The sequence below is a fragment of the Mobula hypostoma genome, chromosome 16, assembly GCF_963921235.1.
Source record: "Mobula hypostoma chromosome 16, sMobHyp1.1, whole genome shotgun sequence".
Taxonomy (NCBI): Eukaryota; Metazoa; Chordata; class Chondrichthyes; order Myliobatiformes; family Myliobatidae; genus Mobula; species Mobula hypostoma.
In genome coordinates, this window is record NC_086112.1 from 15,525,289 (window position 1) to 15,542,388 (window position 17,100).

Sequence of the window (17,100 nt, forward strand, 5' to 3'; positions counted from 1 at the left end):
CTTTTGGACATTGGTTGTTTGTCAGTCTTTTATGTTCAGTTTATTGGAACGTACGTTCTTTTGGTCTCTCAGTTTTCGGTGTTTTCCTTTCTTGTTGCCGATTGGTGAGTGGGCAATATTTTACTTTTTATGCAAGAGTGAAGTTGGGGATTTTGGGTCTGATGTTTGATTTTCTTGTTGGTGTTATTCTGTGTGGGTGAATCTGCAAGTTTTTGTGTGTGAGAAAGGGGGTTGGGGTTTTTTGATGCTATTGTCACCGTTCTTTTCTGTGAGGAGTGGTCTGGGGATTTGATATTATCATTATCGTGTTCTTTTCTGTGAGAGAGAGGACTGGGGATTTGATGTTATTGTCACTGTTTTTTCTGTAAGGGAGAGGACTGGGAATTTGATGTTATTGTCACTGTTTTCTGTGAGGGAGAGGACTGGGAATTTGATGTTATTGTCACTGTTTTCTGTGAGGGAGAGGACTGGGGATTTGATGTCATTGTCACTGTTTTCTGTGAGGGAGAGGACTGGGGATTTGATGTTATTGTCACTGTTTTCTGTGAGGGAGAGGACTGGGGATTTGATGTTATTGTCACTGTTTTTGTGGGGGGGCTGGTATTCTGATGTTATTGTTGTTTTTTGCGAGGGAGGGGTGGGAGGTTGCAAGTTCCGTGCCTATTCTGGTATCTGTCCCCCACTTTTCCTTCGCTACATCGACGACTGCATTGGCGCTGCTTCCTGCACGCATGCAGAACTCGTTAACTTTATTAACTTTGCCTCCAACTTTCACCCTGCCCTCAAGTTTACCTGGTCCATTTCTGACACCTCCCTCCCCTTTCTAGATCTTTCTGTCTCTGTCTCTGGAGACAGCTTATCCACTGATGTCTACTATAAGCCTACTGACTCTCACAACTATCTGGACTATTCCTCTTCTCACCCTGTCTCTTGCAAAAACGCCATCCCCTTCTCGCAATTCCTCCGTCTCCGCCGCATCTGCTCTCAGGATGAGGCTTTTCATTCTAGGACGAGGGAGATGTCTTCATTTTTTAAAGAAAGGGGCTTCCCTTCCTCCACTATCAACTCTGCTCTTAAACGCATCTCCCCCATTTCACGTACATCTGCTCTCACTCCATCCTCCCACCACCCCACTAGGAATAGGGTTCCCCTGGTCCTCACCTACCACCCCACCAGCCTCCGGGTCCAACATATTATTCTCCGTAACTTCCGCCACCTCCAACGGGATCCCACCACTAAGCATATCTTTCCCTCCCCGCCTCTCTCTGCATTCCGCAGGGATCGCTCCCTACACAACTCCCTTGTCCATTCGTCCCTCCCATCCCTCCCCACTGATCTCCCTCCTGGCACTTATCCGTGTAAGCGGAACAAGTGCTACACATGCCCTTACACTTCCTCCCTTACCACCATTCAGGGCCCCAAACAGTCCTTCCAGGTGAGGCATCACTTCACCTGTGAGTCGACTGGGGTGATATACTGCGTCCGGTGCTCCCGATGTGGCCTTTTATATATTGGTGAGACCCGACGCAGACTGGGAGACCGCTTTGCTGAACATCTACGCTCTGTCCGCCAGAGAAAGCAGGATCTCTCAGTGGCCACACATTTTAATTCCACATCCCATTCCCATTCTGACATGTCTATCCACGGCCTCCTCTACTGTAAAGATGAAGCCACACTCAGGTTGGAGGAACAACACCTTATATTCCGTCTGGGTAGCCTCCAACCTGATGGCATGAACATTGACTTCTCTAACTTCCGCTAGGCCCCACCTCCCCCTCGTACCCCATCTGTTACTCTTTTTAATGCACACATTCTTTCTCTCACTCTCCTTTTTCTCCCTCTGTCCCTCTGAATATACCTCTTGCCCATCCTCTGGGTCACCCCCCCCCGTCTTTCTTCCCGGACCTCCTGTCCCATGATCCTCTCGTATCCCCTTCTACCTATCACCTGTCCAGCTCTCGGCTCCATCCCTCCCCCTCCTGTCTTCTCCTATCATTTTGCATCTCCCCCTCCCCCTCCAGCTTTCAAATCCCTTACTCACTCTTCCTTCAGTTAGTCCTGACGAAGGGTCTCGGCCTGAAACGTCGACTGCGCCTCTTCCTATAGATGCTGCCTGGCCTGCTGCGTTCACCAGCAACTTTGATGTATGTTGCTTGAATTTCCAGCATCTGCAGAATTCCTGTTGTTTAAGTTTTGTTTCTCTTTCTTTTTCTTATAAGGGAGGGGGAGTGATGGCTTTTCTTCAACAACTACCATGGTTCTTCTATATTTCGTGGTTATCGGGAGAAGACGAATATCAGAGTTGTATTGTACATACATATTTTGATAGTAAAGTGAACCTATGAACTTTTGCACTTGCATGACTTGACTAGGGCATTTCAGTGATCACTAACTCTGCTGTAGCTTTGGCCTGCGGCCATCAATGCTGTGCCAAGGACTCCCTTTCAGGCACTCTGCAGTTAATGCTATTTGTTCACTTCTTATTGTTTGCACAATTTGTTCTTTTTTTTCCCCACACCCTGGGAAAATGCGTGGAAAGTATGTGTCCCACCACCCAGGATATGCTCTCTCCTCACTGCTGCCATCAGGAAGGTGGTACAGGAGCCTTGGGGCTCACACCACCAAGTTCAGGAACAGTTACTACATCTCAGTCATCTGACTCTTGAAGCAAAGAGGATAACTTCACACTCAAGCAACACACACAAAATGCTGGAGGAACTCAGCGGGTCAGGCAGCATCTTGGAAAAGAGTAAACAGTCGATGTTTCCCCAAAAAGTCAACTGTACTCTTTTCCGAGATGCTGCCTGGACTGTTGAGCTCCTCCAGCATTTCTTGTGTGTTGCTTGGATTTCCAGCATCTGCAGATTTTTTGTTTGTAACTTCACTCAGTTTCACTTGCTCCATCATTGAAATGTTCCCAAAACTCATATAGACTCATTTTCAAGGGCTATCTCATGTTTTCAGTATTTATTGCTTATTTATTTATTATTTCTTTCTTTTTGTATTTGCAGTTTGTTGCCTGTTGAACACCCAAGTTGGTATGGTCTTTCATTGATTCTGCTATGGTTTTTATTCAATGGGTCAATCGAGTATGCCTGCAAGAAAACAAATCTCAGGAGGAGTTCTATATGGTGGCATGTATGCATCTTCTTAGTTAATTTATTATGTGCCGTGTCAGATGACATAGGTGATCATGGTCTTTCAATGAGCATGATCTTTATTGGCATATATTTCTACTGAAGAGGTTTGCCATTGCCTTCTTCTGGGAAGTGTCTTTACAAGATGGGTGACCCCAGCCATTATCAATACTCTTCAGAGATTGTCTACCTGGTGTCAGTGGTCGCATAACCAGGACTTGGGATATGCACCGAGTGCTCCCCGCTCCCATGGCTCCAAATGATCCTGATTGGGGGTGGGCTAAGTAGGTGCTACACTTTTGCCAAGGTTGACCTTCAAGCTAGTGGAGGGGAAGAGCACATTGCACCTCCTTTGGTAGAGACGCAAGTATCTCCACCCCACCACCGTTCTTAGTTACCTCTTCAAAAAAAATCAAACAAACTCATCAGACATGATCTCATATGCAAAAGAACAATCTGACTATTCCATTGTGGACAGACATAAGGAACTGCAAAGGTAAAAAAGATAATGGGAGATGTTTACAGACCCCTCCCCCCCCAAAAAAAAGTAGGGATATAGCCTACAAATTACAATGGAAGATAGAAAATGCATGCCAAAAGGGCAATGTTACAATAGTCATGGGGGACTTCAATGTGCAGGTAGATTTGGAAAAATCAGTTTGGTGCTGGGTTCCTGCAGGGGGGATTTCTAGAGTGTCAACAAAATGGCTTTTTAGAGCAGCTCTAAGAGACACCACTAAGGGATCAGCTATTCTGGATTAGGTGTTGTCCGATAAACCAGAATTGATTAGAGAGCTTAAGGTAAAAAAAAAACCTTTAGGGGAAAGTGATCATAATATGATAAAATTCACCCTGAAATTTGAAAGAGAAGCTGGTCAGATATATCAGTATTGCAGAGGCATGAGAAAAGAGTTGGCCAGAATTGATTAGAAAAGAACACAGGCAGGGATGATGGCAGAGCAACAATGGCTAGAATTTCTGGAAGCAATTCAGAAGGCACAAGGTACATCTATCCCAAAGAGGAAGAAGTATTCTCTGGGCAAGATGCTATAACCATGGGTAATGAGAAGTCAAAAGCCAGAAGGCATATAATAGAGCAACAGTTAGTGGGAAGTAAGAGGATTGGGAAGCTTTAAAAAACCAACAGAAGGCAACTAAAAAAGTTATTAAGAAGGTGAAGATGGAATATGAAAGTAAGCTAGCCAATAATATTAAAGAGGATACCAAAAGTTTCTTCAGTTACATAAGGTGTAAAAGAGAGGCATGAGTGGATATCAGACCACTGGAAAACAATGCTGGAGAGGTAGTAATGGGGGACAATGAAATGGCGGATGAACTGAATAAATATTTTGCGTCTGTCTTCACTGTGCAAGACACTAGCAGTATAGTGGAAGTTCCAGGTGTCAAGGTTCATGAAGTGTGTGAAGTTACCATAACTAGAGAGAACGTTCTTCAAAAACTGAAAGGTCTGAAGGTAAATAAGTCATTTGGACCAAATGGTGTACACCCTAGGGTTCTGAAAAAGGTGGCTGAAGAGATCATGGAGGCATTAGTAATGAGAATCACTAGATTGTGGAATGGTTCTGGACGACTGGAAAATGGAAATGTCACTCCACTCTTCAAGAAGGGAGAGTGGTAGAAGAAAGGAAACTATAGGACAGTTAGTCTGATTTCAGTGGTTGGGAAGATGTTGGAAATGATTAGTTAGGATGAGGTCTCAGTACTTGGATGCACATGATAAAATAGGCCCAAATCAGCATGGTTTCCTCAAGGATAAATCTTGCCCGACAATAGAGCTAGGGTGCCTAAGACTTTTGCACAGTACTGCATTTGTCAACATGAAGCGGAAAGTGAGTTTGTAAATCTGGCAGAAGCAAAGGATGTTGGAAATGATGAGGGTGGAGCACTGTAGGACAGGTGTGGGATAGGTGACAGAGAAGTGGCGAGGGAGGAGATGGGGTGGGGGTGAGCTACCAAGTACAGTAACTTGATTCCAAACAATTGGCTTATTGATCACCACAGATTGTCTCTCTGGTGCTTCCTGCTCCCTCCCCTCTCCATTCCCCTTTTCCCAACCATGATTCCCCTCTCTCTGTCCCCTTCCCACTCTCAGTCCACAAAAGAGACCCATATCAAAATCAGTTTTATCATCACACAATACAGTATATCATGAAATTTGTTTGGGGTTTTTTTTCCCCCCACAGCAGTACTGTGTTGTTGCCTGTTCAGAGTAGTTAACTAGGACCTTGGTATTGCCTGGGAGAGGTGAACAAAGGATTTTTGTAGTTGCTTTACAGAGTAAAGGAGAGGAACAGAGTAACAAAGAGGGGAGATAATCTAACTCCTTTGCTCTTGTTCATTGGGTATATTTAGAGCAGAGGTGGATAAGTACAGTGGATTCCAGTTAATTGGGCGACTGGTTAAATAGGACAGAAGATTACCATTGAACAATTTCTAACTCATATCAGTCAAATGTATTTGTGTGGCAATTCAACACTACACCCTGTATAGAACAAACAGTTTTTAAATAGTATCAGTTATATGTTTCTGTTAAAAATAAACAGTGATTTTTTTTGTCACTGATAGTTGGCAAGAAATCAGCATTAAGACAACTCAGAATTGTTTTGCTCACTGCAACTTCAAGCATTCAGGCTTGGAGATGCCAGAAATGGCCAGGAGTGAAAATGAAACAATTTCATTACTTTAACAAGTAAAAGACTATGAAGAATTTGAAGGTATTGACAATCAAATGTTACAATGAAAATGAAGATTTGAAGGATGCCATCATCAAAAGCATTGTCTGCAAAAGTATCTCTGCTGATTTTGTTCATTTACAGTCAATTGAAAGAACATATACACTGGATGAATTCCTCCATTGATAACTACCAGGAACTACAACAGTTTTAAAGTACTGTAGTAGTATTGGTAATGTTCTAATTTATGTATTTCATTTAAATACATAATTTGTTATTTTGTCTTTTTATACCTTTTTAACCATTTCCAGGAAACTTCGACTAATTGGGGGAGCCACTTATTTGGGCCAAAATGTATTGGTCACGATGTGACCCAACTAACTTGAATCTACTCTGCTTAATAAGTGAGGGTGTCAAAGTTTATGGGGAGAAGGTAGGTGATGGGAGGATAAATCAACCATAACTGAATAGCAGAGCAGACTTGATGAACTGAATGGCCTAATTCTGCTTTTATGTCTTATGGTCAAACTTTGGAGTATTTTAGGGCCTTGTTTAGAACTGGCATGCAAAAATTGTTGACCAAAGGAATAGTAATAGAAAACAATAGATGAAGGACTAGAAGGGACGAGATGGCCTGTTTCTGTGCTGTAATTGTTATATGGTTATAATAATATTGAATAATTATTTTTTATGTAATTGAGTTACCCATCAATTTACTTTTTTAGCGCAATGATACTTACAGTTCTATAATATGTACTCGGTCAAGACAGTGAAAGCCTTTAACAGCTGCAGTACAAGCACATCAAGTTCTCTCTCTCCCACTCTCCCTTTATCCTTCTCCCACTCCCCATCCCTCCCTCCTCTCTCAAACACACACATATTCGCACTCACTAATTCACTGCACTCTCATTTTCAGTAAAGTTCCACAATTTCCTTCATTTGTTTGAATGTATGGCAGCCAGTGGTTGAGAAAAAGATGAGATTTATGGGGCAAAGGGGTACCTTGCACACCAACATTGAAAGTACATCGCAGACACAAGGAAATCTGCAGATGCTGCAAATTCAAGCAACACACAAAAAAAAATGCTGCTGAACACAGCAGGCCAGGCAGCATCTATAGGAAGAGGTACAGTCAATGTTTCCGGCCGAGACCCTTCGTCAGAACTAACTGAAAGAAGAAATAGTAAGAGATTTGAAAGTGGGAGGGGAAGGGGGAGATCTGAAATGATAGGAGAGAGAGGAGGGGTGGGGTGGATCTAAGAGCTGGAAAGTTGGTTGGCAAAGGGGATACCAGGCTGGAGAAGGGAGGGGATCATGGAACGGAAAGCCTGGGGAGAAAGAGAAAAGGGGAGGGGAGCCCAGAGGGTGGAGAGCAGGCAAGGAGTTATAGTGAGAGGGATAGAGGGAGAAAAGAGGAAAATAAAAAATATATTAAAAAATATTAATAAATAAATAAAAGGGATGGGGTGTGAAGGGGAGGAGGGGCATTAACAGAAGTTAGAGAAGTCAATATTCATGCCATCAGGTTGGAGGCTACCCAGATGGAATATAAGGTGTTGTTCCTCCAACCTGAGTGTGTCTTCATCTTGACAGTAGAGGCGGCCGTGGATAGACATATCAGAATGGGAATGGGACATGGAATTAAAATGTGTGGCCACCAGGAGATCCTGCTTTCTCTGGCGGACAGAGCGTAGGTGTTCAGCGAAATGGTCTCCCAGCCTGCGTCAGGTCTCGCCAATATATAGAAGGCCGCACTGGGAGCACCGGATGCAGGATCTCCCCCTCCCCAATCTCTTATCATCTCTTCTTTCAGTTAGTCCTGATGAAGGTCCCGGCCTGAAACATCGACTGTACCTCTTCCTATAGGTGCTGCCTGGAGTGCTGTGTTCACCAGCATTTTTTGTGTGTATTGAAAGTACATCACTGTTTCTGCCCTTATCATCAAGTCTATTTAGAACAGAAGGCACTGGACCTCCCTATCCAGCAATACCGGGGGATGGCCTTCGGCAGGACTGGAGCACTCCAAGGACATAGCTCACTAACTCCTTCTTGAGGGCAAGAGGGGTGGGTAATAATTGTGATTCTCAGTAGGCCCATGCCTTCTTACTTTCTCAATAAGCCTTGTATGGTGTACCTTATCAAATGCCTTGCTGAAATCTATATACTTTATATCTACTGCTCTTCCTTCATCAATGTGTTTAGTCACATCCTCAAAAAATGCAATCAGGCTCGTAAGGCACAACCTGCCCTTGACAAAGCTATGCTGACTATTCCTAATCATATTATACCTCTCCAAATGTTCATAAATCCTGCCTCTCAGGATCTTCTCCATCAACTTACCAACCATTGAAGTAAGAATCACTCATCTATAATTTCCTGGGCTATCTCTGCTCCTTTTCTTGAATAAGGGAACACGTCTGCAACCCTCCAATCCTCCGGAACCTCTCTCGTCCCCATTGATGATTCAAAGATCATCGCCAGAGGCTCAGTAATCTCCTCCCTCGCTTCCCACAGTAGCCTGGGATACATCTCATCCAGTCCCAGCGACTTATCCAACTTGATGCTTTCCAAAAGCTCCAGCACATCCTCTTTCTTAATAGCTACATGCTCAAGCTTTTCAGTCTGCTGCAATTCAGCACTACAATCACCAAGATCCATTTCCATAGTGAATACTGAAGTATTCATCAAGCATCTCTATTTCCTCCGGTTCCAGACACACTTCCCACTGTCACACTTGATAGGTCCTATTCTTTCACGTCTTATCCTCTTATTCTTCACATACTTGTAGAATGCCTTGGGGTTTTCCTTAATCCTGCCTGCCAAGGCCTTCTCATGGCCCCTTCTGGCTCTCCTAATTTCCTTTCTAAGCTCCTTCCTGTTCACCCTATCTTCTAGATCTCTAACATTACCTAGCTCTCTGAACCTTTTGTAAGCTTTTCTTTTCTTCTTGACTAGATTTATTACGGCCTTTGTACACCACGGTTCCTGCACCCTACCTGTCACAATGGGCAGGGGCATTGGGAGCAAGGGTGGACCCAAATGCAAGACACATCTTGTGAGGTTACTTAGATTTAGTTTATTGTTTGATACCAGGAGAGCAAGGCAGGAGCAGGAATAGCGACTGGACAAGGACTCAGGACTACGACTAGGCTGGGACAAGGGCTGGGCTTGGACTCGGAATCGGATCCCAGAACTAGGGGAGACATGAAGAGGCTAGGGTATGGACTCCGAGCCAGAGACTGGGCAAGGACCCAGTACCTGGGTCTTGCCTCAGGCTCAGACCCCAGAACCAGGCATGGACATGACATGGGCTAGGGAGAGGAACAACATGGGAACACAGAGCCTCGGTCTCGGGGAGCAGGTACATGGAACCATGGATACATACAACCATGGATACATACACAGAACACAGAGTCGGGACCCCTCCTTGGGTACAGGACATAGGGCCGGGACTCATACACAGAACAGAGAGCCGGGATCCCTCCTTGGGTACAGGACATAGGGCCGGGACTCATGACCCCCGCGGAGCAACGGCAGGACGGCCTGACTTACCCCACGGAGGCGAGGACAAGACAAGGCAAACACCAAAGAACATAGTTCCTATCTAGCTCCAGCGATAGAACTAGACGGAAGTGCAGACGAGGGCAGAGGCGACAGGGGCAGAGAAGGGATTCAGACAGGGGGGGGGGTAGGACAGGAATCACAGACCGCCAGGGCCAGGACTGGACGTGGCACTCGGATGCCGCCAGCGCCAGGACTTGGATTTGGCCGTGGTACTTGGATGCCGCCGGAGCCAGGACGTGGTACTTGGAACCTCCGGGTAGTGTCGAGCTCTGGACTCGGCCCAGGAACAGTAGACAGCGGCTCCTGATTCTCTCCGGCGGGTTAACTGACAGACCCACCTTGATGAGGAAACTTTGCAGGCTCGCTTCGGTGAGGTAACTGGACAGGGTTACTCCGGTGAGGAAGGGCGAATTACCGGCACTTGCTTCGGCAGAGACTAGGCTTGCTCCGGCCAGATAACATCGACATACCGTACCTTTGATAACTTTGCAGACGCTCCCACGCCGAACGTTTGAAAGCCAGAGCGTTAATTGCCTCTAATCACCAAAGCCGAGGGACACGGGGAAACAGGGAAGCAATGGTCCGGATCGTAACATAAACAAGGTAAATTTAAAGGGACCCCGATCCGGACCATGGCACTACCATAACGTCCCTGTCTCATTGGAACGTACCTATGCGGAACTCCACACAAATATTCCTTGAACATTTACCACCTTTCTTCCGTACTTTTCCTTGAGAACACCTGTTCCCAATTTAAGCTTCCAATTGCCTGCCTGATAGCCTCATAATTCTCCTTACTCCAATTAAACGCTTTTCTAACTTGTCTGTTCCTATCTCTCTCCAATGCCATTGTAAGGGAGATAGAATTATGATCACTATCTCTAAAATGCTCTCCCACTGTGAGATCTGACACCTAACCAGCTTCATTTCCCAATAACAGATTAAGGACAGCCTCTCCTCCTATTATATCAAGTCTTCTCCTATAGAGTCGAGAAACCTTCCTGAACACACCGAACAAACTCCACCCCAAGAGAAAAGAGTTTTATTTAAGAAAGGCTATTTATATCCGGGTGACCAAAACGCCAAAGTCGAAAATACGAGCGTTCCTGGCGACATCCTGATGGCTGGTAGGAGCAAAGGGCGGGCGGGCGGGCAGAGATTTACGGGCGTTGGTCATCGTAAGTGAAGCGGCAGTTGGTACTATATAATGTTTACATCTAGAAGCCGTCGGAATTTTACCTCAACTGATGCTACTGAACAATGACATTTTTATAAGCTCAAATTTGTAAAAAAAAATCTAATTAATTTGCTTATCGATACGATTGAAGGTTAAAAGATCGATATTAGTTATCGAACAAACTAACGGTGGATCTGTGCTGTGTAGCTAAGCGCCCTTGTTGACAAATGCGGAAGTTAGAAGGTTGCAAGTTTTTTTCCGACCTGCATAGATCTGAAATTAAGAATTTGGAAATTTGGAAATTAAGTTACTTCACGCTTAAATTACTTCACGCTTAAGTTACTTCACGCTGGTTGAAGCGCTTTATATATTGATTGTAAAACAGGATCAAACAACAGGATTAGGTATCCTCGGTTTAATTAGTGTAACAATCTTCTGGAGGGCCTGAGCGGGTCGAGTAGCGTCCGTGAGAGTAAAGGAATTGTCTGTGTCACGTTTAGTATCCAAACCCTGCATCGATGGTTTCTTTCTTCCCACACAGATGCAGTCTGACTGACAAAAAAATCTGAGGAATTGTTGATATTTTCTGTCTAAGTTTGGGTCCAGTTTTGTTGCAGCGTTTGAATCAGAAACATGGGTGTGCGCAATTCTTTTCCCACACAGATGCTGTTCGATTCGCTGCATTCCTCCAGCAAATCGATTGTTGCTTGATTCACCATCTGCTGTATTTTGCGCCGAACCAAATGTATCATTTGCTAAAAGATGTTTAAATTACAGTCCGTATACTGCCTTTAGACCATCAAAAAAACCGGATTAGCATAGTGCTGAAGCTCTAGTTTGCAAATAACATCCACACTTCGCTGACAATCAACACCGGCGCTCCTCGGGGATGTGTGCTTAGCCCGCTGCTTCACCCTCTGACTGCGTGGCTAGGCACAGCTCAACAGACACCCCACCCTGCAAGAACTCATTTCAGGGAGGTCTCAACCTCATAGCAGTCTGTGTCAATGAATTTGTTAATTCTGCAAGACACCAGGTTTCCAAATGTTTTGAGAGACAGCTGACTTCTGAATTCTGTCTCAATCTGCCATGTTCACAATAGCTGCTGCCTTGGTTGATGAGCAGGCATAGTTTTTTGCTATTTCTGAATCAGGAAACATTTTCCTGATTAACTTGCCCGTGTGCTTACACACCTGGAATGGCAGGTTATGCTCAGCGATGGAAGTTGTAAAGTACACCTCAGCTCTAGTGACCTTCTCTGGTCAGACTTCGGTTTTCTGCTGGAAAGAACTGTGAAATACTTGAGCAGTCTTCCCTGCGCTTAGCCTCCCTGATATGTTGTGGTCCCTAAAAGAAATAAAAGCATAAGGTGTATCCTTATTACAGGTATACGCCGCTTAACGTCCATTCGATCAACGTCCGATCGCATATACGTCCGTAGTCTCTTTCTCTCTCTCTCACACACACACACACACACACACACACTCACTGCCTGCAATAGTCGGGATCAGAACTTACTTTTTTTACATCGAAATGGGGGATTTTAAATGAGTGATTTAGAAGTTCTGTATCTTCAAGTTCAAGTTTATTGTCATCTGGCTGATTGTCCACAAACGAAACAATCTCTGTCCGGACCACGGTGTAGCCACGATACATGTATCACGCACAGCACATAAAACAATATATTACCATATTATTTAATAAAGTGTAACTCAAAATGCATATAAAGTGCACAGCACAGGTAAACAGTTCGCTGTCCTAATGACGAGACCTCGGTGGGGGCAGGGTATTTATTAAAATCGGTTTTTCTTCTGAAAACGGCTGCACTTAAACCCTGCCCATTATGGGCTTCGATGTCCCTGTAAGTGGAAGTGTTTCAGGGAAAAAAAACCCGAAGAATTTGTTTGCTGCGAGCGCGTTTTTAAAGATGTTTTAGCGGATGATTTTGGAATTTCGCTCCAATTTAAACCCCGCTCTAATCCCCTTTAAGACGCCAATGCGCCCCGTCTGTATAGGACAGCCTCGCGTAGTCAGGTTGTCACCGCCAGCCTTGGGAATTTCTTCGTCAGGCTTTTGTACTTCATCACCGGCAGTTGTCCAGATGATTTCAGCGTCATTACAGACGGCAGTAACCGAATTCATAGAATATGGAAGAGAGAGAGAAGTCAACTGTACAGCCCGCCCACAGAGAAAACTGATAGGTCTACTTAGCACAAAGAGAGATCAAGCAGGATTCATTCATTTTCTTTCATTTTTCCCCCTCTCCCTCTCTAAAAAATCGATTTCCGGGATATTGTATATAATTTGCGGGCATCGGTGAGCCGCTATCGATATGCGGGAGACTCCCGGAACTCCCGGGAGAGGTGGGATGTCTACATCTGCATATTTACTGAAGATACATCCATTGTTGGCAGAATCGCAATGGCGACGAGAGGGCGTACAGAGTAGGATTATACCAAATAGTGGCGTGGTGCCGCAGCAACATCAGTAAGACCAAAGAGCTGATTGTGGACTTCAGGAAGGGTTAGATGAGGGAACACGAACCAATCCTCATAGAGGGATTAGAAATGGAAAGAGTGAGCAATTTCAAATTCCTGGGCATCAATATCTCTGAGGACCTAGCCTGGACCCAAGATGTCGATGCAGCCTATTTTTCACTAGAAGATTGAGGAGATTTGGTATGTGACCAAAAACACTCACACATTTCTACAGATATACTGTGCATTATAACTGGCTATATCACTGTCTGGTATGGGGGGGGGGGGTGCTGCCACTGTGCAGGATCGAAATAAGCTGCAGAGAGTTGTAAAATTAATCAGCTCCGTCATGGACACTAGCCTCAAAAGTATCCTGTCACCAGGTTCGGATTCGGCCCAAGTGCGGAGTGAGGGAGAGACACTAAAGCGGGTCGATATTTCACAGACTTCAATGCAAACAATGTTAAAGGGAAAAGAAAATAGTAAATGCTAGGCCAAGCAGGGTCGTTAACTAAAAAATTCAAATGGAAAGCGAAGCCTACTCTGCGGCTGAAAAGAACAACTAAGAATAAAAGAAGTACCGCTAGTCTTCAGAGTCAGTTGACTCGACAGTCCAGTTGCTCAGGCAAGGCGGAATGCAGACAACGAAGCGTAGCTATGTCCTAAAGTCTCGAAAAACAGTACGACGGAATGAATAGAGTTAAATACTATCACAAAGACATAATAATTAGCTGACATGTGCATATTCACAAGCGCAATTGCCGAAACTGCTGTGCTGCCGAATCTGTGGTTGTGACAGGGCGCCATAGACTTGTATCCGCTGGAAGTCCCGAATTAGGGACTTGTCCGAGATGTCCTTCAGTGATGCTGATACATGAGTGCCATCATGTGCATTGCCAATATCGGAGCCAAAGACTTCCATGTAGAGACAGAAACAAGAGCTTATACAGAGGTAGCTCGACCAAGTGACACGGTGAGTCGAATCATTCTCAAAACAAGGACTCTCGGATTGGAGCTAATTGGGTAGCTACTTCAATAATAAAACTAAACAGAATCCCTGAGTTTATCAAAACAAACCTAAACAGAAAGCACCCGGAAACTGCATTACAAAGAGAGAGCAGCTTGAGAAAACCACAAAGAACTCTTAAACCATTAGTAACTGCTGTTAAGCAACAATTAACCAATTCAGGTGCTTTAAAAATCCCAGCGCCCAATGCTCTCTGCTGCCCTGCACAGGCCCGAAGCCGTCACTACAGGACACCCCTGCCTGCAGCTGGCACTTGATGGCCCAGGAAGTCCTGAAAACGCGAGATCCAGGGAAGACTCGGGAGACCTGGGGTACTCGAGAGGCAGGGAGACTTGGGGAACTCGAGAGGCAGGGAGACTTGGGGAACTCGAGAGGCAGGGAGACTTGGGGATCCGCAGAGGCTGAGACCTGGGAACCCCAGCAAACTGAGATCAAGAAACCTCAGGCAGGGCTGAGAGGAAGGCTAGGGAGTCCTGGAGATGGGAAGGACATTGAAAAACCCTAAACACATTGAACAAGCCTTGGAGGCTGCCCCTGGGAGTTTTAGGTTGGGAGGTGAAACAACATGGAGGCCACAACTGCTGAGTTGATAAAGAAAGTATCATGCAGGATGAATTGCTGGTCGATGGATAACGGAAGTGAGAGACGGAGGATGGCGGGAAAGACGAATGGAGTGGAAAGAGTAAGAAAAGAAAACAGGTATGAGATGTCAAACTCTCAGGAGTCAGGGGATAATCAAAATAGGATAGCGTCTTTTGGTGAATGGAACCGGATTCACTTGACAAAGATGATCAACAAACTTATAGGCGAAGTCAAAAGAGCAAAGATTTTATGAAATGGATCGCTATTAGTGATTTGTCGGGATAGTGCTCAACAAGGCAAAGTGATATGATTAATAAAATAGATGGCAAAAAAGTGCAATGCCCAATACTCAACAATAGAGAGTAGACTAGAGGAGTTATTTTGGGGATACCAACAAAAGTTACTGTGGATGAGATTAAACAGAACATAAAAGGAGCAAAAATTATTGAGGCCAAACATTTGAAAATAACAAGAAACGGAAAAAAAGTGTGGTAGTTTATCGGTTATAGAACATAGAATAGTACAGTACAGGCCCTTCGCCCCACAATGTTGTGCCGACCCTCAAACCCAGCCTCCCATGTAATCCTCCACCTTAAATTCCTCCATGTACCTGTGTAGTAGTCTCTTAAACTTCACTAGTGTATCTGCCTCCACCACTGACTCAGGCAGTGCATTCCACACACCAACCACTCTCTGAGTGAAAAACCTTCCTCTAATATCCCCCTTGAACTTCCCATCCCTTACCTTAAAGCCATGTCCTCTTGTATTAAGCAGTGGTGCCCTGGGGAAGAGGTGCTGGCTGTCCACTCTATCTATTCGTCTTATTATCTTGTACACCTCTATCATGTCTCCTCTCATCCTCCTTCTCTCCAAAGAGTAAAGCCCTAGCTCCCTTAATCTCTGATCATAATCCATACTCTCTAAACTAGGCAGCGTCCTGGTAAATCTCCTCTGTACCCTTTCCAATGCTTCCACATCATTCCTATAGTGAGGTGACCAGAACTGGACACAGTACTCCAAGTGTGGCCTAACTAGAGTTTTATAGAGCTGCATCATTACATCGCGATTCTTAAACTCTATCCCTCGACTTATGAAAGCTAACACCCCATAAGCTTTCTTAACTACCCTATCTACCTGTGAGGCAACTTTCAGGGATCTGTTGACATATACCCCCAGATCCCTCTGCTCCTCCATACTACCAAGTATCCTGCCATTTACTTTGTACTCTGCCTCGGAGTTTGTTCTTCCAAAGTGTACCACCTCACACTTCTCCGGGTTGAACTCCATCTGCCACTTCTCAGCCCACTTCTGCATCCTATCAATGTCTCTCTGGAATCTTCGACAATCCTCTACACTATCTACAACACCACCAACATTTGTGTCGTCTGCAAACTTGCCAACCTACCCTTCTACCCCACATCCAGGTCGTTAATAAAAATCACGAAAAGTAGAGGTCCCAGAACAGATCCTTGTGGGACACCACTAGTCACAATCCTCCAATCTGAATGTACTCCCTCCACCATGACCCTCTGCCTTCTGCAGGCAAGCCAATTCTGAATCCACCTGGCCAAACTTCCCTGGATCCCATGCCTTCCGACTTTCTGAATAAGCCTACCGTGTGTGGAACCTTGTCAAATGCCTTACTAAAATCCATATAGATCACATCCACTGCACTACCCTCATCTATATGCCTGGTCACCTTCTCAAAGCACTCTATCAGGCTTGTTAGACATGATCTGCCCTTCACAAAGCCATGCTGACTGTCCCTGATCAGACCATGATTCTCTAAATGCCCATAGATCCTATCCCTAAGAATCTTTTCCAACAGCTTTCCCACCACAGACGTAAGGCTCACTGGTCTATAATTACCTGGACTATCCCTACTACCTTTTTTGAACAAGGGGACAACATTCGCCTCCCTCCAATCCTCCGGTACCATTCCCGTGGACAACGAGGACATAAAGATCCTAGCCAGAGGCTCAGCAATCTCTTCCCTTGCCTCGTGGAGCAGCCTGGGGAATATTCTGTCAGGCCCCGGGGACTTATCCATCCTAATGTATTTTAACAACTCCAACACCTCCTCTCCCTTAATATTACCATGCTCCAGAACATCAACCTCACTCATATTGTCCTCACCATCATCAAGTTCCCTCTCATTGGTGAATACTGAAGATAAGAAATCATTGAGGACCTCGCTCACTTCCACATCCTCCAGGCACATCTTCCCACCTTTATCTCTAATCGGTCCTACCTTCACTCCTGTCATCCTTTTTTTCTTCACATAATTGAAGAATGCCTTGGGGTTTTCCTTTACCCTACTCACCAAGGCCTTCTCATGCCCCCTTCTTGCTCTTCTCAGCCCCTTCTTAAGCTCCTTTCCTGCTTGCCTATATTCCTCAATAGACCCATCTGATCCTTGCTTCCTAAACCTCATGTATGCTGC

General features: G+C 45.0%; 1 protein-coding gene across 4 annotated transcripts in view; it reads left to right on the forward strand.

Annotated features, from left to right (window-relative positions):
* The window catches only part of LOC134357252 (endoplasmic reticulum aminopeptidase 2-like), a 92,965-nt gene continuing 75,865 nt past the window's right edge, over positions 1–17,100 (forward strand). Inside the window, exons 1-2 of one of the 4 annotated variants that reach the window (XM_063068588.1) lie at positions 1–104; positions 3,012–3,138. In XM_063068588.1, the coding sequence (XP_062924658.1) occupies positions 3,063–3,138 (76 nt within the window). In that variant the 5' untranslated portion in view covers positions 1–104; positions 3,012–3,062. Of the gene's footprint in view, positions 105–3,011; positions 3,139–10,368; positions 10,522–10,563; positions 10,573–17,100 lie in introns of those variants that run through there. The other 3 variants (XM_063068589.1, XM_063068590.1, XM_063068591.1) reach the window with 3 other exon arrangements.